The sequence below is a fragment of the Hippoglossus stenolepis genome, chromosome 4, assembly GCF_022539355.2.
Source record: "Hippoglossus stenolepis isolate QCI-W04-F060 chromosome 4, HSTE1.2, whole genome shotgun sequence".
Lineage (NCBI taxonomy): Eukaryota > Metazoa > Chordata > Actinopteri > Pleuronectiformes > Pleuronectidae > Hippoglossus > Hippoglossus stenolepis.
In genome coordinates this window covers 21,189,144-21,212,266 of record NC_061486.1, presented here as the reverse complement: position 1 = coordinate 21,212,266, position 23,123 = coordinate 21,189,144, and the positions used below count along the sequence as shown (strand labels likewise).

At 39.3% G+C, this 23,123-nt stretch overlaps 2 protein-coding genes across 3 annotated transcripts; one reads left to right on the top strand and one right to left on the bottom strand.

Moving 5' to 3' along the window:
* Positions 1-680: 680 nt before the first annotated feature.
* On the bottom strand, positions 681-10,849 carry LOC118106432 (porphobilinogen deaminase). 2 transcript variants are annotated; one of them, XM_035154971.2, is made up of 14 exons: positions 10,659-10,849; positions 8,704-8,757; positions 8,311-8,383; positions 7,903-7,952; positions 7,491-7,546; positions 7,079-7,156; positions 5,116-5,193; positions 4,948-5,023; positions 4,667-4,780; positions 4,543-4,581; positions 4,324-4,443; positions 4,174-4,227; positions 3,777-3,866; positions 681-3,615 (listed from the first exon to the last, which is right to left on the bottom strand). In XM_035154971.2, the coding sequence occupies exons 1-14, from the start codon at positions 10,680-10,682 to the stop codon at positions 3,442-3,444; spliced, it is 1,080 nt and encodes a 359-aa protein (XP_035010862.1). In that variant the 5' UTR covers positions 10,683-10,849; the 3' UTR covers positions 681-3,441. The 2 variants fall into 2 exon arrangements, with proteins under 2 accessions (XP_035010862.1, XP_035010861.1); XM_035154970.2 differs by lacking the exon at positions 10,659-10,849 and adding an exon at positions 8,902-9,060.
* Positions 10,850-13,431: 2,582 nt separating this feature from the next.
* On the top strand, positions 13,432-22,987 carry arcn1b (archain 1b). Its single transcript, XM_035154635.2, has 10 exons — positions 13,432-13,632; positions 14,890-15,153; positions 17,785-17,964; positions 18,199-18,404; positions 18,545-18,706; positions 18,966-19,131; positions 19,313-19,460; positions 19,769-19,877; positions 20,300-20,504; positions 21,305-22,987. Exons 1-10 carry the CDS (start codon positions 13,630-13,632, stop codon positions 21,392-21,394), a joined length of 1,533 nt encoding a protein of 510 aa, XP_035010526.1. The 5' UTR covers positions 13,432-13,629; the 3' UTR covers positions 21,395-22,987.
* The last annotated feature ends 136 nt before the right edge of the window (positions 22,988-23,123 follow it).

Here is a 23,123-nt window from a genome sequence, read left to right as displayed (position 1 = left end):
AATTGTTCTCAAAAAGCTCAGTGCTATTGAACAAAACTGCTTCAGCACGATAATTAGAAGAAAATAAGATTGTTCTTCATTCCAAATGTTTGTTTACAACTTCCAATTAGGTGTCCAATGGTTGCTAACTATTGTTATAGTACAGCTATCTAAACAAGGCGCCATTCAGATTTACCTTTAGCCTCAGTGTACCCTCAAGTTCGGCCTGTATCGTTAATAACAAGGCCAAAACACTTGACGCTAATTTAACAAGATAAGAACTGACGCCAGTGTCGATGTGCTGTTCAAACAAACACCTGGAGATCCTCTGCAGGTCATGTGTGAAATCAAATTATCTGATGGGGGGGTCAACAACCTGTTGGGTTATATATATAACAACTCTCAACACAGTTGAACAGACCCACAGAGGTTAAATACCTGAAACCTTCCATTAGTCACTTAGAAGTGAGGAAGCCTCTTGGATGAGAGATGAAATGTCTTCAAGAAACACAAGCAAGTCCAGGCATTCATCGGCATTCATTTTCAAGATACTTTGGCTTAGTTTCTGGATAGTGGTAGGAAGGGCAGATATGTCAAGCATCTTTATATACAGTTACTGATCTAAACAAAAGTGTAAATCAACATGTATCTGAACTGATCTGAGGTTTGGTTAATAACAAAACAAGAACTGGACAGTCAGGTATAACACACACATCTTTATTGACATATCAGTGTTTCTAATTTGACATGACTTCCACATAAGTGTCAAAACATGTTACCGTGACACAGAATCTAAATAAAAGAACATTCTATGTTAACTCATACAGAAATTAAAGCTGAAAAATAATTATGGCAGATGTTACCTCCTTTCTCAGGAGGTTTAAATTAAGTATAATACACAATAAAGAACTAAAAAATAAATTTATACAATAACACACTGACTGTGGGTTTACTGCTGCAGAATAAAGATCTACTGTGATTTTAGAGCAAAAACAGACAGTTCTTAGTTCTGCAGTTCTGTAAGGCAGCGTATACAGTTTACTCAGGCACAAATGACAGCTGGCACTTTGATAGAAGCTGACAAATCATTTACGTTTATTGCATTAGGGAACTTATTATGGTCAAGCAGTTTGGAAATTTGCTACAGCATCAGGTTTTCATCAATTTTACAAAAACATTTAAACTGCAAACATTTTGAATAGGTCTGGATGAACTATACAGAAACGCATTGTATTCACCAAAATATTCATTGGCATATCTATGTTGTAATAATGACTTAGCAACTCAGGATAACAGCATAAATATCTTGTAGATGTGTAGATACAGATTCCATATTTATGAGTTTAATGATTATTCATTGTATAATAACTTAGATTATCTCAAGAAAACTACACCATAAATATGAGAACCATCTCAGGAGATGTAGATGTAATTATTACAAGTACCTACTTATGTTAGGTGAAGGTGGTGTGATTCTTTCAAATTCAGCACAACATAGTACCATCAACATGACAGAGTCCATAATGGTCATTTAATCAAGCCTTGAGCCAGTGTTCAGAGTGTGGCAATACAACAGTAATATACTGATAAAGTAATGTAATATTGTGCATTATTTTCAATTAAATAGGGTCTGTCTCGCTTACTAACTGTACACAACAGGAGTATCCCCCATAGCCAGCATATGACAACTAATAAGTTGCTGTGCTTCTGTGTCCTTCACCTTTTAAACAGTTCATTTTACTCCTGTACAACCAAAAACGTAGCATTTATACCTTAGTTAAAACCTAGTTTGCTGCCTAGTCTGTTACAGATATTACAACCATTGTTTGAAGATGCTCTCAGCAAAGCATAAACAGGACAAAGTAACAGCCCAGAGCGCATTTAAAATCAGAGGCAAGAAAACTGAGAGCAGATGAACTCCAGAGGTTAACATGGATTCTCCACTCATTAAGTAAAACTGAAATCATAAAATATACTTGGGACAAAGCTGTTAGCTTAGCTCTGCCACAAGGGTAAAACAAAATGCTTATCGTTATGTATATGAAATAAATGTTCTCTATATAGTAGCTAGCATACTCCGAAAACATGGTAAACCTCCTTGGCTGTAAATGTTAGAATCAACATGAGCTGAATGAAGATCATGCAGAGAGAAAACCTCTGTTTAAGGAGCCTACATGTTAAAACACAATACTTTAACACTCCAGTGGATGAGGTCTGATCAACTTGTGAAGGTGGAAGTTCAAAAAAGAAAGTCATCAACCTCCAAGGAGTTTAGAGCTGATGAATGAATGACTGAAATTACATATGTATCTACATTTCACAAACCTCCCACCTAAAGGAGCCTTACTTCAGTGCATAATTACCAGCCAAAACACAGAAAATGTGCCCATGTGCTTGGAAACAAGTCTTTGGTACCATCAAGTCATTTTTTTCCAAACGATAATGCAGATAAAAGCTATGAGAGGAACTCTGGTTTAACAACCCTTTTCTACCTGCTTGGGGAAACCGATACTGGACGCTGATAAAACATCCTTGGGGAAAAATATACAAAATGTTGAATTTTTCTGAGACACTGATACTGTAATGATATGCTTTAAAAAACAATGCAGGGTTTCACCATGAGGACATCAGCCAGTGATGGTACTCTAAGGCTACATCCATACTATGACATTTTCATGTGAAAACACATCAACTCTGATATGGATATGCCGGGTGTCCACACTACCCCGGAGTTTTAGGTCCGCTATAACTGAGACGTTTGGAAAACGCTTCTGGCCCAGTTTTAGTTTGAATACTCTGGGGTTGTGTTTTAGTCTGGACAGACAGAAACGGAGATGTTTGGAAACGACATAAACACACCCACTTGCTGATTCTGTCTTTTCGGTCATGATGTAGCCTCTGATTCATCAGGCTCCTATCACATGACCCTCTTCCGGAACAAAACAGCAGGCATTGAATCATCAATAACAAGTGTTGCGGACCGTGTTGCTTTTGCTAACAGCTGTTGTGCAGTTACACTGCTTTCAAACAAAATTGTAGTAGTATAGATGTAGCCTAAGTGCTGAGGGTTAGGTTTGTGTTACTGTTTGAAGGCCATTTTTTGCTTCCCATTGTTCATCACAGGTGGTTAGTCGGTGACTCAGAGGATAGCTCCATGAGGTACTATGAACCAAGACCAAGAGTGCTGCACACGGCAGTGACTCTGAACAAGCTGATATTGACAGGAGACATTTTATCAGACTGAGCACAAAAATAGTCCAAGTAACAATTTATTGGCTGCTGACCGAGCTCATCTGGTGCAGAAGGAATAAACGGCCCCATTTGGCACTTTTTGCTCATTTTAAATGTGTAACATTAAATAAAAAAAACTGAAATCAAGTTTTTACTTGACACAAGACTGTGACTGACTGTAGCCGAGGACCCTGCCAGCTGTGCAGCCCCCCGTCCCTCAGTGGGGCAGGATTACCTGGCATCATTGAGCTGCCTGGCCACTGTTAAGATCTCCTTGGCTCCTTTGCTCAGCAGGAGGTTGGCCAGGTTGACCCCCAGCCCCTCAGCTCTGTCTTGGGCTTCACCCGAGATCTTTGTGGCTGTCACTCCCACACGTTGGACCTGCTCGTCCACCTCTTCTGAGCTCTGTCACACAGAGACACATTGTCAAAGTAAAGTTTGGGAGGTGATACCACACACACACACACACAGAGGAAAAACAGACAATTTCTCTCTTACTACATGTTCCATCCAGACTGTATGTTTGTGGTGGCAAATAAGATATTTTTGATGTGTTTGGCTGTTACCTTGTCAGCAGTAGCAGCGATACTAGTCTGCATGGTTTCCTTCAGACTGTCTGATCCGTCCAGGCTGTACACTGCTCCTGTCAGGTAGAGCTGAGAAAACACAACAACAAACTATCTATTAAATGTTATACTTTCATCATTTAACAGTAAATATTTATTACTTTAACCCAGTCTTCTAGTCTGCTTATTTTTTTTAACTTGTAGTCCTCAGACCCAAATGAGTCACATAACGTCACTTGATGTCCGCCACTTTAACAGAAACTGGCAAACATGAACATGTCCGGCTGAGTGAATTCATTAAAATGGAACAGCAGGAGATTCTTTGCTCAGACGTGTGCACACAGCAACAAATCCCTCACAGGATTCAGGTGTGTCTGAGTAGACCTTGTAATCTTACCTGGGAGTCTTTCACTTCGGTGTTCACAGCCACTGGAACGCTGCACCCACCCTCCTGCAAATGGCGAACATTTTTTATTGAATACACTGTGTATGCCAGGTTCATAGAAAAGGAAAATGAGTGGAGGAATCTGTGTGTCTGTGTGTGTACCAGCTGTTTGAGGAAGGCTCTCTCAGCTATGCAGCGCAGCACAGTTTCAGCATCGTGAAGGACGGACACCATTTCCAGGATGTCTACATCTCTGGCCCGTACCTCCACTGCCAGAGCCCCCTGAAAGAGACAGGCATAGACACATATTAGCATAATCGATCATCAATCATCCATCAATTATCCTCCTCTTGTATGAGTCATATGTTGTATTCCAATTACCTGTCCAACAGCGTACATACAGTCTTCAGGCTCCAGGATCTACCAGTGGAAAAAAGTTTGTTAGATGAGAAAGGTCACACAGGAAAGCTTTAAACAGAGGACCAGGATATGGTCAGAACTGTACCTGGCTGATCCGGTTGTCCCAGCCCATCCTCTTGAGGCCAGCAGCAGCCAGGATGATGGCAGCAAAGTCCTCCTTCTCATCCAGCTTCTTCAGACGTGTGTTCAGGTTTCCACGCTGAGGACCACAGTTAAGGACAGAAACTGGGGCTTGCCAACACACCCTTCCTCATGAGAAAATATATACTTAAACCTGAATATTAAACAGACGGTTTGTTGTGTGGTAAAACACAAATAATTTCGGTCTCATTTTCAGCTGCTATCGTTTGCTTTCTTGAAGGATACGATGTCTTTGAACATGAGTTGGGGGAATCTCTTCTTCAGCTGAGCAGCGCGGCGCAGTGAACTGGTGCCGATGACACTACACAAACACACAGTATGAGGTCAAGTAATTCATACCTTTGACATGACTGTGAGCAAGTACAACTAGAGACATCATCCATTGTGCTTTACCTGTTTTCTGGCAGAGAATCAAGAGTTTTCCCTGCATTTTTTGGGTGTAAAACCACTGCATCATGGGGATTTTCTCTCCTAGAAGGAATAAAAAAAACAAAGCACGGTGAGCCATTACACCTGGTCAGAACAACCTCAAAGAGTCTACACTACAAATTCTATAGGGATCTGCAGAACGGACAATAAGCAACATTTGACTTATACTGCGATCAATTATGGAACTGGGAAATAGGAACAGTTCCGACAAAGGACGGGTCCCAAACACAGCCTCACAATCTCCACTGTTCTGCTTTAGCATCAGCGGCTTGAAATAATAAATGACGGCGTCCTCCTGATAAGGTTTTACACCAAGTTCTCTACACAAGTTTGTCAAAAGTCATCCTCCCTATAGACCACGTTTCAAGGTTGAACAACATATTTAGCTTTCATTAGACAACAGCTAACGTTTGCATTCTTCCACTTCCTAGCCATGAAGGATGTTTTCATATTGAAATATCAATGCACATCTTGGACTAATTTATTTAAGTAAGATGTAGTAGATGGAATCAAGTGAGCAATGTAACGTTAACCATCGTTTTGTCTTTTCACCTGACCTCAGAAACATTCTCAATAAGTCAGTAATGTTATGTGACATTAAGTTCACTGAAACATGTTTCTGTGTAATGTTCAGTTTACATCAACACAAAAGATGGTTTCAAGCACTTGAGCATTGGATCCAGCATTTTGCATTTATCATTAGATTACAAGCTTGTTTCCAGTGCATTTTACTTCCAGGCTAAAAAAAACTGTGTCCCAGAGGTGCATTGATATTTCAGAATAAAATTCTCTCTCCCAGCGTGTCATGTATTGGTATTAAACAGTGATGTTGGCAAGGAAGTGGTTGAATGCCTCTGCTAGCTGTTGTCTAATGGAAGATAATGGGCTACCGAATATGTTATTAAACCTTGAAACATGTTCCTCAGATTTAAAAAGTCTATTGTCTTCTCAGTTGCTGATCAGTCAGGGGCCTGTGACATTAAAATAGTTTGTCAGATTCTCTGTGCGTATGACTTATAAAACTTTATCTCAGCAGAACAACATTATTCAGTTCATATCATTTGAACTTTACAGCCTGAGCGAACACCTTTCCACTCTCCTAAATACTTACTACTTTAAAAAATAAAAAATAAAAAAGCTACATTAAATTATTAAAAAGGAAAAAATGTTTGAAAACTGAGTTAATAATAGAAACAACAAAGTGAATTCAAGTTTTTCCTCTGAAGAGAGCGACGGAATGTTTGCATCCAGTTTTCTCACCTAAAACACAGTCAACACTTCCTTCCCCCTATTTTGCTAATTAGATTATTTTAATATCATGAGGTATAACTTATTTGTTGTTTATTTGTTTACATCAATATGTGCTGCTAGCAGTCTTCTTTTTCACTGCCGGCTGCGGAACTGTAATTTGGTCAGTTCATCAATCAATCAATTGTTTGTGGTTCGGCACTAAAACTATTTTGGTAGTTTTGTGGTGGGGGACGAGAAAGCACGTACCCTGGCAGTTAGTTCAAATGAGCTCAATAACTGCAATATGACAATTCAAATTTTACTTCAACTTTAAAGGGGAAAATCTGTGCAAATATCCCTATAGGGGCTAAAATAATATATCAACATTTTCCATCTTTGACCAGTTGAAAGTGGAGCGCTATAGAGGTCAAATAATTACAGTGCGTGCCACATAGGTGCAATGTCGTGGATCACACCTGATTCCTGTCTGCCTCTTCACTGTTTCCCATTCAATAAAGGCTAGATGCTAAAAAAATTACATTTAAAATAACTCAAAAATATGCCAGTGACTTTTTAATTTTTGTTATTAATTCTAATAATTCTCATGGTAAGGCTGTAAGTTAATTGATTTTAAATCTCACAACCAAAATGACACACTTAACATATGCAGATGTCCTCTGTGTGTGAGCGCACTTACTTCAACACAGCTCCAATGGTGAATCCTGGAGGCAGAGTGGTGGGAAGGTCTTTCAGTGAATGAACAACCAGATCAACCCTGTAGGACACAGAAGAACCCAGTCATATATACATGATCCTTTTATGTTTCAATACATAATACAACCACTCAATGGTGAGACATATGTTATATCTTCAAGGCAGCCACAGATCAGAGAGATATGCAGCATCTGAGGCTGCAGGAGAAATCAAAAGGGTTTCTCTCTGCATGGATTTTTTTTTTTTTTTGAGAGGATATTAAATGGCAGCTACAATACAAGAAGTATCAGTCTTCCGACGTGAAGCCCTTTCAGTTAAACCGTTTGTGTCAGCTGGTGAAACAATGAAGTGAAGACAGTGTGGTGTCAGCCACAGATGACACAGGTCCTACTCACTCATTCCTCTCCAGAGCAGTCTCCAGCTCTTTGGTGAACAAACTCTTCTCTCCAATCTGCAGGACAAACAAAACACATCGTTATTATACATTCATCTGTTACAGTGAATGAGACATTTCTACAGTGAGTGGTGAACATGAGGTGCATTTTAACGCATTTTAGTTTTTGACTTTAAAAATCAGTACAATTTGAATTAAAAAAATATATATATAATGCCAGGAATCCAGCTTAAATGTAAGTGTTATATTTGAATATGCCACCTTGGATGTTGTACAGGAATTGGGGATGGCATTGTCTGGGATATTTTGCAATTAATCTAAAAAACAATCGGCAGATATTGATAGTAACGATAATTGTCAGCTGTGACCCGAGATGTGTTCATTCTTCGCTTAAACAATCGTCACTTAATCACCTTTGATAGAGCGGTGTCAAGGATTCTGTCTCCTGTCGTAGACATGCCAACTGAAAGAGAAGATAGAATGATTCAATAATATGATCAACCACACACAGAACGGTGAAAACACAGATCCACAGGTTTTGGACACTAGTAATTTGTCCTCAGTTATGACACAGAGGACATTAAGGTGAAGTAACACACCCTGTGGCAGGGTAATGAATGGCTACAAGACTGTAACTGGTTTTTGATCAGTGAGTCAGACAAAAGAAATGACTTAACGTTGTTACTACGAGTATATTGGGCTCATTTTAAAGGAGTTTTTCATAGTTCACAGCTACAAAAGTGTATTTTACATGTGCAATGCATTTTTTGGTATCAAAAACTAAATAAAACAGTAAAACAGAAGTTTGGGATGATTCTCACCTATTTCCAAGTTGAGTTCAGGGTAAAGGCCTTTCAGCTTGTCCGCCACACTGTCAGTCTGGATGCGAGCCAACTGGGATAGAAAAGAATAGAAACCTTCAACTTTAGTGAGACTCTTTTCATATTTGTTAAAAAAAACAAACAAAAAAAACAGATCAAATGACCTTCCAATCAGACTGAAGGAGGAACAGTTATCTTAAAAAGACCTTGTGGTGTATGTTATCTCTGCAAGAAGAGCTCCAGACATCTCTTTACTGTATCTACAGCAGCATGCAGGAACGGTGCATGAGATAACTGACAGTTAACTGACACATTAGGACTCTGCTGGATCTAAGTTCGCACACTTTAATCAAAGCCAAAATTATAAACTGGAAATATACAGTTGTACTTTACCTGACTTTTGCGGGTTCCGATCCGGATGAGCCGAATAACCTTGCCATTCCCATCCTGCCGGGGCAAAAGAGAAGTTAGTTGAAAGAGTTTTAACTCATTGTCTGCAGAACCTCTTCCTGATATTCTGGCTGGTGTTCATCAATCCCCCCCCTACACGTTTATATAAATGCAATGGAACCCTTTCTCTGCTCGCCTCACCGTGATGTATTTGTAAGGTCCAGCCTCCATAATTCTGAGTCCGTACCGGGTGTCTGCACTGTGGAGGCTATTGTGTGCTCTGTGTGGCTGGAAATGCCTGCTGTGTCTTGGTAAGGAGCTGTGCTGAGGTCATATGGTCTCTACATACTAAACAGAGGTCTTTTTTACCAGGAACCACCCCCCACTTCTTCAAGATCTCCACCCCAAGATATCTCTGGTCCCTGAAGATAAGGGCGCTTATTCACCCGAGTCCGTTATACGAGGCAGGGAGGGGCAGCTCCAGGGTATAAGGTGTGGTCATTAAAACACACTTTGTTTGGAAACTTTCTTATTTCTGAATGTAAAAATACTGTAAAACTATGAAAATTCAAATCACAATTTTCCCTGTTGTTACTTGAAAGGAAATGTGGAATATCCATTAAAATAGTTATATGTACAGAATGAGGCATCATATATTTTACACTACGCACATCTTAAAAATTGTCTACATATATTCCTCCTGTATTAAAAATTGGTGATGAGGAAGGAATAATGTTTTATTAAACAATGACCTTTTTTATTTCATTTTATTTGTTGACTTTGTCAGCTAAGAGAGGTTGAGCAGAGGAGGATTGAGGATAATAATACTGTTATAAATAATTATATTGTGAAATAGAATATAGAAGAGAGTCCCTGAGAGAAACACCAAAATGAAACAATAGATCTTTGGAATTTTTTGGAATAACATATTGAAGAAGATTCCAATTTAATTCATTGTGAAAATACTTGAGGTTCAAATGTTTGACCTTTTACTGTTTCTCATGTGCATAATAGGGCAGCTCAGGCTCAGGCTGGGCAACTGGGCAACATCAATGATTATAGCAATATAATTTCCTCAATAACAACAGTAGATAAGTCCACAATATAATACGTATGAATCAAACACAGTGGGACGTATAACACATCATTGATTTTGTTTCTCTTTTTATCAAGTGTTTGTCATTCTCTGCTCATAAAGAAATAATATGATACTCACTGTGATAATGATTGATATTGACTGATGTGATTTTTTAAGTTCTTGATATAACTTTGGTGTGTCAGGCTTTTAATAAATGTCAGATTATCTGTAACAATACATGTAATTTCTTTATGTTCTTCATGTGATTGTATCTGTTTTCATATACAACAAGTCATCCTGAGGCTGCATTTGAACTGTTTGTCAAGAGCCTTACTTGAATCCAGCCAAACACTATCTTACTACACCATGAAAATCACTCAGTGTGTTCTTACGGGAGCTTATAATGGACACTTTCATTCGGCATCAGTACAATAGAGCTTATGGCACTTTATAAACTAAAACTGACAACATTAAACGTGTTTCCCTTCCTGACAAATAAGAAACGTGAAGTTCGCAAAACTAGTTTTAACGCAGTAAAACACAGCAGTTGTGTTTCTGCTCGGTTTCGGAGCCGAAGGTCTGTGTCACTTCTCTTTAAACGTCAGAAGCCATGACACTGTCACATGCGTCATTAGTAACCACATCAGCTAATCAACTAATCAAACTTCGCTTATCCACTTCTTCTTTTACAAACCCCGCCCCTCCTGCTTCCTACTGCCCAATAGAAAACAGAATACTAAAACTGACGGGAACGTGAGCCAATCCCCGCGCTCCATTTGACGACGCATACGGAAATGGCGGTCGCCAGCACAGGGAGCAGTGAATGAAGGCGCCTCATGCCTGGTGTAAAACCACCCGCCCAAAGTGAGAGGAAACCTACCGGAGAGTTTTTCTCCTCCGACATGTCGACGGTCCGCTTCTCTCTGTCGATGTTCAATCAACAGCGCGTCTGCGTGGACGGTGACTCCATTAAAAACCCGTAAAGCCTTGAAGTAGTGGCAGTACTTCTCTCAGACAGCTCCCACATGAATGAACCCGGAACGTCGTGATGTCATTGGACCGGTTGGAGGTCATTTCCTTGTTCCGTCCTGCAGTTTCCTATTGGGAGAGAGCGTGGGAGAAGTCAGGGTGTACTACAGATCGAGATCAAATAACAACATTCGCCTAATACTTCTCTTTTCTGGACGTGTCACCTTTTCCGTGTTAGCTGTGTAAATCCCTATTCTGTGTGAGGATAGTGAAATCATTTATTTACAAAACTGCTGTTACATACTTTGATCATGAGAGGATGTTCCCCATGTCTTATTTTAAACAATTATCACAAACCTTTAAGGCATTTAGCAACATTTTAAAGAGAGTTCACCCAAAAATGATTGTATTGGATTTGGCTGCAACACTGTTTACCCCTGAAACTCCAAAATTGTTTAGTGGAGTCAAACACTTCACCCAGCCCTCCGTTGGCATAGTGGTGAGTAGATGATAAGTGAATTTTCCTTTTTGGGTGAACTATCCCTTTAAAGGTTGTTCTAGTGTTCACACAGGATTAAAGACAAAATAATACATCAGACGTGAAACAAAAATAGAACAAATAGATTCAAGCAGCAATAACAAGTCCATTAAAGAAAGATGTTTCAGGGCAGTTTTGTCTGTCAAGTACTGAAGAACTTTTGAAAATGTCTTGAGTTCATTCTTCCATCTGATTATATGGGAATTTACTTTTAAATATCTGCATCCATGTATAAAATGCTAAAATGCAACAGAAATTTAGCATCTGAATTATCGCAATTGGATTTTAGCAGTTGAACATATATACTTTGAATTTTTAAACTCAAATTTTTGATTCTGAATTTATAACATTGACAAATAAAAGGGAAGAAAGACAAATTTTTAATTCAGTGTCAAAAATATACAAATGCATAATTTCAATGTAAAAAAAATTCAGTGCTAGAAATTCAAAGGCTTTAAAATTTCAAACTCTGATGAGACTGATTTACTTCCATAATATAAATGTTGGATGGTGGAGGAAACACTCAAATAGTTTACTTTGGTTAAAGTACAAATAGTAAAACTAAAAGCACCACATTCATTTTTCTTGTGTTCAAGTAAGTAAGGATTCTCTTTTTAAATATACTTAAAGTATTATAAGTAAAATACTCACAGTGTCTCCTATTCTCTAATGCTACTAATGCTACTACATCATTATCGTTGAGTCTTCAGAATCCACTTTCTTCAACAATGAGAACGTGTAACACAGTACATTGTAAAAATGTCATGTAGTAGAAGGTACAGATATTTTCTCATACGTGAGGTGGAGTAAAAGTACCTGAAAATAAATGTACTTAATCAAAATACAGATACATGAAAAATGTACTAAAGTGCATTAACAAAGTAGATGTATGTCGTTACATCCCACCACTGGTTAATTCTCCAATTGAATTGGGCTGGCAGTGTGGTTCTTCGTCTTCTTTTCATACACAGTTGAAATGGTGACATCTGGTGACCAAGAAAAGCTACTGCAACCCTATGAAGTTTATGACAACACCATAGACTGTATATAAAGGGCAACACCCACCTGAAGGCCCTTGTGTCACTTGATATGGTGCTTTAGTGCCACAAACCAGTTGGAACACTGTACCAAAGGCAAGGCAAGATCACATTAGACCACAAGGAACAAAGAAACAACAGGATTAGTGTTCTCTCTGAACTGAAAGCTTGATCATTGAGTACATAGAGCAATAAAAGAGCTTGCTCAATAGTCAGAGTAGTTCTTTTCTGAGGTTTTGACTTTTTAAAATGTATTTTATTATGATTGTTTAACATACAGAAACAGTTTATGCTGTGTTACCGTGTCTTTTACTTTACATATAATATGCTGTATGTCACTTTTAACTACTGTATTAATTGTGTGTATTATTTGATTACTAGCAGTCCACAGTTTCCTGTACGATGATGAACCTCAAGTAGTACATTACTGACTGGGCATTTACAATTCTTCATTTCATGTTCGAAAAAATGTGAAAATCCAAGTGGCTGTCAATCAAGGAGAAGTCATTTTTTTAAAAGGCACATTCTGAAATGTCATGTCAACACTGACTTCAATTGAGTTGTAAATCTGCATGATGTTCAAAGCTCAAGTAAACCTATCTCTATGAACCTGATGTTTTCATGTTGCATAACACACACACACACATATATTTTTGTTTCACTTTACTCTTTTCGCATCTGTTGCATTTTCACTCTTATATTTCCGCCATACTGTCATGTGACCTTTTAATTCTTGTCAAATGTTTGCCTTCAGTTCTTCATTTGTGTTTATCATTATTATCGAGTTATTATATATTACTATTATCAAGTTATTATTATCAAGTTATTATCAAATTATTATTATTATTATTATTATCATCGTTGTTGTTGTTGTTATTATTATTACCCATAGACACACACACAACCTGTGTTTGATTCTAAACGTGATGGTATTTTACATGTTTTTATTGACATGTTTCATATTTACATCACAAAGGAAAGAGATGAAGATGGACAGTATTTAGAACCATGTTGGAAATCTGAACAGTGTGAAGAAGAACCGCCCGTGGAAGTCGCACTAGTAAGTTATTTATGCAACAACAGTTTGGGGCCCACGTCACTGGTTTCCACAGTGGGCTGATCTAACGCTGCTCTTCCGGTGGAGACGTGGCTCTGTGCTGCTTCCATATTGACGCTAGCTAGCTAACAACCACACAACGAGAAGTCAGCTGCACAATCGCTCCTTGTTATTCCAGAGTGATAAGAAATCCCCTCAAAGCGAGACACGCGAGAGACTGAAGACCGTCCTACCATAGCGAGGGACCAAAATGGTGAGTTATTTCCCTGCCTGTTATCGGGCCTTGCAATTATCATAACATTGGCTAACCTGGCAAGAAGCTAACGCTAGTTGGGTCTCAGTTAGCTAGCTTCTCGAGGAGGAGAAATACAAACGCTTCACTCCGTCGGGTTGACAGGTTCAAGTCACTACGTACAGGCTAAAGTGAGACAAACGAACCGTCGTTTCATTACCCAGCTGAACGTGTAGTGAATGGACGACACTGAATGTGCTGATACGGCTGACGTTAACTAGCGCTACAAGCTAGCGCTGAGGTTAGCTCCTGTCATTAGCCGGATCCGGGCTAAACCTGCCAGACTGTCCCCAGCCAGTCTACACCGTGCTGCAGTAAACCAGAGACAAGTGTATGCTGGCATAATTATTACCATCACTTGTATTATTACAGTTGTTGCTCGTTTATATCAAGTTGAGATACAGTGCACTCGGTGTCTGTCATTCCCAGCTTCAGCCATTGTCAACGTGGAATTAATGCACCAACCACCATTCAAGACTGTGGTGATGCAAAATGGGTTTTACGACTAGTCAGACATTAACACAACTTAAAAACGACCTTACGGCTGCTGGATCGCTGTTACATGTTACAGACATTCACGTTGTCTTTGCTCATAGTGGATCTGCCATCTTCTTCCATAGTCTTCATTCTCATCTACTTTAGTTGTAATGTTAGTTGTAATGTTATTTTGTGTGTTGCACACAGAGTGCCCAACCCTCATGGGTTCATAACTTTCTTGCCATGATTGTTTTTTTTCACCAAGATCTGCTTTTAAAAAGTGTCCTCCCCGAGCCAGAATAATTTGACATAAATAGAGGATGTTAGCTCAAAAGACCGTCCCTTATGTCTTGTTGACAGCACAATAGAGCAAGATGTGAACCTTATTCTCAATTTCACAAAATGCACACAACAAACATATACAACATAATTTGGCCACACTTTCTCTCACCTGAAACAACAAACGTTTGTGGCATCCGGAGTTGAGGTAAAATGATGATTCATCACCTTTATTATTAAGTTCCTGTAGACATATAGTTCACTTCTGCCGTTTGGTCTCAGAATCAGAAAGTATTTATTGCCAAGTAGGGTTACACCTACCTGGAATTTGCCTTGGTATATAGGTGCATACAATGAACATTTGTCTCATTTGTACTCTCACACTGTGACTGTCCAATATGTTTTTATTTTTTTAACTTAAGGTCTGTAGACAAAGTAATCATGATTTCTCATCACCTGCAGGTGCTGTTGGCAGCGGCGGTGTGCACCAAGGCCGGCAAGGCCATTGTATCGCGGCAGTTTGTGGAAATGACCCGGACTCGTATAGAGGGTCTCCTGGCTGCATTCCCCAAACTGATGAACACGGGCAAACAGCACACCTTTGTGGAAACAGACAGTGTTCGCTATGTGTATCAGCCTCTTGAGAAACTCTACATGGTCCTCATCACCACCAAGAACAGCAACATCCTTGAGGACTTGGAGACGCTCAGACTCTTCTCCCGCGTGGTAAGAAATAATGGCGTCTTCCTGCATATTTCTGCCACATCTGTCAGATATATATCCAACAGATTATAGATATTTAACATTATCTACATTTGAAACCTGAACGTAAAATGGATTACAGTCTGCTGCTGTAATCATTTAATCTAAGTGCATAAACAAAAAAATTGAGGATAATTTTTTTCTAATCCTAATTTCACTTGTAGTTTTGATCATGTTTTCCCATACTGCTTGACTCGCAAGGATACTTGTCCAAAAATTATTTTAATTTATTCTTTTTGTATATCAGTTGATCAACATTTACATCCTGTAAATCTGTTAAGTTTACTAATTTGGTCCAACTAGTTGTCTTGTGACAACCTGAATTTATGTCTGCAGTGTAACAGCAAACTCTTGTGCACCGCCTTCCTCTTTCATTTTCTGATAAAAATGTTGGTAGCACAGGAAATGTGACACAGTTGAGACTGGGTAGATGTTTTGAGCAAGAAGTTCATATTTTTTACCTGCTCAGTCCAACACCTAGTGATTGCTTGTAGATTAGTGCAGGTGTGTGATCTTTGATAAGCTAAAAGCTTGAGGCTGAACAACAACAAATGTCTGACACTATTTGAAATACATTGAATTTGAAGATCAGATGAAGGACCTCTCCACTTGCAGCATCCAAATGAAAGATGGGTGGTGGTAACGCATGTTAAGATCAGGGTGCACAGCCACACAAGCTGTTTTCAGACATGAATATTGGGTTCCCTTCTTTCTCCAGAGGTTGCCTCCAGTCTTAGAGGTCTGGCACTTAGATCTGGCACTTAGATCACGTGGCGCTGCTGCCTGTGATATGAGCCTGAGAAGAAAACACATGGGTAGTCTTACCAGCATGAATGCAACCCCCAGTGAGGTTATCATCTGCATCAGTTATTTAGGTGAGCTATTCTGACTCTGGCTTCGGGGATGGAGGCTTGTCCAGGATGGGCACAGATGACTTAGTGGATGGGCCCACATTAACAGGCTGTTGTGCTGGGTGTGAGGCCCAACTTTTCACTGCCAAAGCGCACAAGTTTGATGTGTAATGGGTAGAGAGAATGGGTGAAGACACAGCAAAGGGTGAGCCAGCAGGCACCACCAAAGGCCACACTTTGAATTGTGCTCCACAGGTTAATTAATTACAGATTTGAAATCTCAAGAAGACAGACCATTAAATCAGCAAAATAAAATGACTCACCACTAATAGCTGATATGTATTGGTCAAGCTGCCCAACTGTTGTTGATGTTCATTTCAATATGTTCTCACTTTATTTATCCTTTTAAATGAATAGACTTAGATTACAATCCAAAATGTAAAAAAGTAGTTCATAAGTAAAGGAGGAGTTTACAGATTAAAGTTCACTATTGCTATAATGGGTTTATGTAATTTTTTTACTTTAGGAGGTTAGGGCCAGCTTTTGAGCACCCTATTCATTTCTTTGTCATCTTTTGTTGCACTGCTTGTTTAGCTCATGAGATTTAATGTCAGTAGGTGGCGGTAATTAGCTGTGGATTTACTAGGGACTCTAGTAAGTGGGTAGGGACCCATTCAGGCTCATACAGCTAATTACTGCTGAAAAGGAAATAAACCACTATGGTCATTCCCTACACATAACATTATTCATGTTAGTAACTAAATTAAATATTTCTGAAACAACATAAAACTTTCAAAGTATCTTTGGTTTTAAAGTTGCAGTTTGTAAATGTTAAATACATTTAATGTGCATGGATTATTCTCTATTGTTGACTTGTTAGCCAGTAGAACACTGACACTATGGTGAATATTTACAGTGTTTTTTTGAACATCTTGTTCAACTTGTTTCTTTGTGACTTCAGTGACGAGGAGTTTGCTTTAAGTATTAGTTAAGGCCAATTGGGTTTGTTGAAATGATAAATGTAAAGATTACATTAACCAACATAAGATAAAAACTTACCAGCTTGTTAATGTCTGGATATGGACTGCTCATGTCAGCTAGTGTGCAATTCCAGTGGATGCATATATATATATATATATAATCGTACAGAATGTCTGTTCATATTAGTTAAGAATAGAGCTGAGACATGGACCATGCATGGAGCATAGTGAGTGAATTTGAAATGAGAGAGATAGAATGTTGAACAGTGTGTACACAACAGCGGCTGTACAACATTTCTGGTAAGCGAACCTAGATTAGACCTTGTTGGCTGGTGGGCTGTCCACAGGAAACCACATGAGAGTGTGCTGTGTGTGTATTCTGGGACTCACTGATCACTAACAACCAAGTTAGTTATTTCATGTTATCATTCTACAGTAATCTTTTTCTCCCAGATTAAAATTATTCCTCTGAATGTCCTGATCCTTAAATATTGGGTGTCTGCCGTGTATCTGATACTTGTCTTTATGTTATTTAAAAAGTCTATGTATCTGACATCTATCATCTTCCATACATTATTTTTGTTAACTTCTTATTCCAAATCCAGAAGGACAGTGGTTGTAGGGCAGTCAAGCTTTTAGCGTCATAAAGAAATATGTTTTCTTTAAGTAATTCTAAAAGTACTATCTCTTCCTCACTGCAGTGTTAAAATGTTTTTTCTGATTCAACTTGTTGATATCAATCTCTTTTCCCCCCACCTTTTCAGATCCCAGAATACTGTCGTGTGCTGGAGGAGAGTGAAATATCAGAGCACTGTTTTGACCTGATCTTTGCCTTCGATGAGATTGTGGCATTAGGCTACAGAGAGAACGTCAACCTGGCTCAGATCCGCACCTTCACAGAGATGGACTCCCATGAGGAGAAGGTGTTCCGTGCTGTCAGAGAGGTGAGAGATAAAATAAGATTCACGATTCGCAATTGTGTCATTAAAGTGACGTCCTCAGGGGATAATACAAAAAAATTTAATTATGTGCATTTGCAAGCATAAATATAGTTAACAATTTTATACTTTTGGGCAATTTTATGTATTTATCACATACAAGAGTACTGTAAACATCAGTGAAAGCGAACGGGTGTCTCTCTGTTGTTATAACAACTTATGCCTGACCATACTACACAGACCCAAGAAAGAGAGGCCAAGGCAGAGATGAGGAGGAAGGCCAAGGAGCTGCAGCAGGCTAGAAGGGATGCTGAGCGCTCCGGAAAGAAGGTGCCTGCTTTCGGCGGCTTCGGCAGCGCTGGCATGACCAGTATCTCCTCAGGGTCCATCATCACAGACACCATCGTCGAGCCGGAGAAACCCAAGATCACACCCAGTACAGCCAGGTACAGCTGGGAGAAGTACACAAATGAACATTGTTTTTTTGTCATTGTTTTGGTTTGCATTACAATTGACATGTATTTTTCTGGACAAACTTTGTAGTTTGGCAAAAACTTATGAAGCCTTTTTTTTTTTTTTTCTTCAGATCAAGTGGACCCAGTAAGGCTCTGAAACTGGGCGCTAAAGGGAAAGAGGTGGACAACTTTGTTGACAAGCTGAAGTCTGAGGGTGAAACCATCATGCCCAGCACAGGAAAGAGAGGCTCAGATGTATCTAAGGTTCTTCCTCCGCCAGTCAATGTGGAGAGGTACAAACACAACAGGGCCTGTATATGAATCTTCTGATATCTTTGAAATCAATACTTCCTGACCTGACTTAAATTAAGGGGGCTTCACAGTGTATATCCTGTCTATTATTTAACATAAATGAAAATAAAAAAGATACTTAGGATTGTTTTAATTATGTAAGATCACTGTAATGGTTTTGTTGTATATTATGATCCTGCTAAACTGTATTAATGAATATCTGACCATGCAGCTCACAGTTTGAATGTGTTTTTACCCTAGTGTACATCTGCGTGTGGAGGAGAAGATCTCGCTGACTTGTGGTCGTGACGGTGGCCTACAGAACATGGAGTTGCTGGGCATGGTGACGCTCCGAGTCACGGATGACAAGAATGGACGCATTCGCCTCATCCTCAATAATAATGACAACAAAGGGTTGCAGCTGCAAGTAGGTCAACACAAATCATATTGTGACTGGAAAACAAGGATGTTGGAAGTTACTTTTTGAAATACCTGTTACTATTGCCGTCATCAGTTCAGTACTAACAGCCACTATTATGTCTGGTGTACATACAGTGGATCACATGACTTCTGGGTGATAACCTTGTTTCTCTATCTTCTCTACTCAGACACATCCCAATGTGGACAAGAAGTTGTTTACAGCGGAGTCTGTGATTGGCCTGAAAAATCCAGAGAAGTCCTTCCCTCTCAACAACGATGTTGGCGTGCTTAAGTGGAGACTACAGACCACAGACGAGGCCCTCATACCTCTAACCAGTACGTTCTAACATGTGCTTTATCTGGGGACTTAAGGAGTAAAGTTTAAATGATGCCACTATTTATTTCAGTAGATAATCTGAGCACTATGCTGCACATGTACTGTGACACCTTTACACAGTTCACACATGTATTTGGATGGCCAATATCATCATAAACTAACCTCAATAACTCTACTGCTGCACAACATCCTCTGTTTGCCCTGATGGCCACAGTTCACTACAGGGGATTTGATACTGCCACAACAAATGTAGTATAACTGAACAGTCTCCTGCTGCCGTCTCACCCTCTTCGTATTTCTCTCACAGTAAACTGCTGGCCTTCAGAGAGTGCTACTGGCTGTGATGTCAACATTGAGTACGAGCTGCAGGAGGAGAGTCTCGAGCTCAATGACGTGGTCATCAGCATCCCTGTACCGTAAGTACATCCACTAAACAAATGTATACGCTCCCACTGACTTTGGCTGATGGGTTGTTGATGCATTAAAAGTAGCTGTAATTGTTGTTCTTACATTTTATACTCTGTGATCTGTTACAACAATAAAATGATACCTAGCAGTTCATAGGATTTAAGAATCTAGTTATTATTAGAATTCACTCTTCAATCTGTCAGTGTGTGGGTTTGTAAACTTAATCGTATCTGGCTGCAATTAGTTGATTTTGAATACAAAACCACAAAGACTAGAAAATGATTTTCTTTTCTCATTTAGTTTTATGGATTTTTACGTTTTCATAGGGAAAAAATAATGCATCCATAACAAAGATCCATAGAGAAATGTTTTTGGGATACCTTGTCTTATTTAGATGCATTTTCAATTAAAAATGTCTGTTCCTCTGCAGGTCTGGGGTGGGAGCTCCAGTTATTGGTGATTTGGACGGCGAGTACAAACATGACAGCAGGCGAAACATCCTTGAGTGGTGCCTACCTGTCATTGATTCCAACAACAAGACCGGTAGCCTGGAGTTCAGCATCGCCGGACAGCCCAATGACTTCTTTCCTGTCAACGTGTCCTTTGTGTCCAAGCGCAACTACTGTGACATCCAGGTGGGTTACTGATCAGACATGTTACCTGTCAGGAGTTTCTGTGTGTTTGGTGGCAATCTTTTCTTCACCAATGTCTTCATGAATGTTTCTATCGTGTGAGTGCTGGTGCCGAAGAGAGTTTTAACTGAGTTGAGATCTCAAACGTTTGCAATTTAGACTCCAAAAGTCTGAACCTGAATGTGTTTGACCCTAAAATGATTTCAGCTGTTGGTTAACCCTTAAGGCACCTGATGAACATTTTTGAAAATGTTAAGCAAAAATTAATGCATATGGCATGACAATTTTTTTTCTTTGTTTCACTGTGTAAAAAAAAAAGTTCCTTTTGGCACCTTCGTGGCAAAAAAATGCCCCATTCAAACTCACTATAACTGCCGTTTATGCCCCTGTCCTGGCGACAGCCAGTGGCCGGAGGCATTACGTCTTTGGGTTGTCCTTACGGACGTACATCCCATTCCCTTGAACGCGATATCTCAAGAATGCCCTGAGGGAATTTTCTCAAATTTGGTACAAACATCCACTTGAGCTTGGATTTCATATTGTTAGCCCAAGGTCAAAGGTCAAGGTCACAGTGGCCTCACAAAGTATGTTTATTTTTGATATGTTCTTGGGGGAATGTCTGCAAATTTGGTACAAACTTTCACTTCAACTCAAAGTAAGTGGTAATACAGTCCTAAAAATGTTTTGCCTAATGTTAACATTATGAATAGATAGTGTATTAATATGCAGTAAAACAGTTGTAGTCACTGCTGATTGTGCTCATTGATGATAAACTTCTTAATTGACTTCCTTTTTTTTCACAGGTTACCAAAGTGACTCAAGTAGATGGCGACAGCTCCACTAGATTTTCTTCAGAAACCTCCTTTGTTGTCGACAAATACGAAATCCTGTAAAATATTCAGAAATCGACAAAATCAAAAAAAAAAAAAATCACCAACAAAAAAGTTCTATGCTACAGAGAAAGATTGAAGATTTCTTGCCTGCCCACCCTGTATACTATTTCAAAGACTGTGTACATCGACAGGACGACATCAGCCCTCCGGTCGAGGCCTCTTCCTGTGGTGGAGCAGAGCAGCGGTGGTGTATTTATATGTTTGTATGAGAGAGGATCATCTATATATAGAGTTAATTGAACAGGTAAAACCATCAAGCCCACACAAAAAAAGAAAACTACACTGATGCTGTTGTGTTTGCCAACCAGAGCAGTAAAGACAACTTTAGACAAGTAGAGGATGACTGGGGGGACAGCAGTGGCCATCTCGTCATCAGTCTGCCATGTGGTAGAGAGAGAGAGAGAGAGAGAGAGAGAGGGAGACCACGGACCTGAGGCCACTGTATCATTCTCCAACAGAAAGAGCTGGTAGTTGATCATCCTCCACAAACTTTCTCCTTCTCACTCACATTGCAATGGTTCATCAAATCTTAAATGGGGTTCTTGCTTTCTGTTATCCATAGTAACTGCAGCATTGTAGCTGTCTCAATCATTATAAGCCTGTTGCTCTTTAATTGTTAAACTATTGTGATTTGCTCTAATGATCTGACTGCCAATTTTTTTGTTTTTCTTTCTTGTGAGAAGTTTGATTTTTCAGTTTTTGTAGGGAGGTAACACATTGGTTCTTCGCTGAAAAGCAAAATATGGCTTAGTGCTAAACATCCTTTATGTACTGTCTGTGGTATCATCAGCAAAATTGTCCTTTTATTTTTAACTTTGATATTTTTTACTGTTTGCTGTATAATTTGTCAATGTTTATCATTAATTTGGATATTGAAATTTGACAGTGAAGAGCAGGACTTTGTAAGGGAGCCTCAGCTGCAGGGCAAAGTGAATTACCAGTAAATATATTGGACTTTCGCATTAATTGAATGTTCTGACTTTTTTGTAACATGAGCGCAACCACTCCTCACTTTGTCAGAAGGAAACGTGGCCATGTTTCATTCTGCTCCATTTAAGTCCACTAATCAGCCCTTACATACGTCGGAATGAAAAGTTCTTTGAACACAGCCCAGAAACAACACACAAGCAACTAATCTTACATCTGACACCCCACAAGGCGTTGTTGATCTGGGGTGGGAGTGGGTCTGAGTTGTTTTGATGGTAGAAATCCGTGCACACCAGGAGAGCAGGGATCAGACTGTCAGCCTGATATTCAGCCCCACAGGTTCGAGGTAAGCAGAGAGACTACTGGAGCCCTCGCAGTGAAGTCTGCTGCCGACAACCTCTGACCATCCACCCAGTCATCCTTTACTTACATTCTCACTGTACATCAATATTATTCAAAACAATGTTTTTCATCTTGGTTTCTTTTCCTTTTCTTTTTCATTTGTACTTCCCAAATTACAATTTGACAGTGGCTGTGTGGATGTGGGGTTGAAAATGGCTATTTTGAGCATTTTTAACTATAATACTGAAGGGGAATCTTAACATTCCAGTGTACAATTAGAAAAAAGAATCTTTAATGGAATAAAATGTATTATTGAAAATGTAAGTCTGACTTTTTTTTGCCCCGGGGTGGGGGGGGTGTTGGTAACTTAAATAGCTTATCTTAATTAGGAACTTATCTAACTATCAATCAAAATGAACAATCATAAAGGCTGTTTTATTTAAGTGCAGAAGATGTGGAT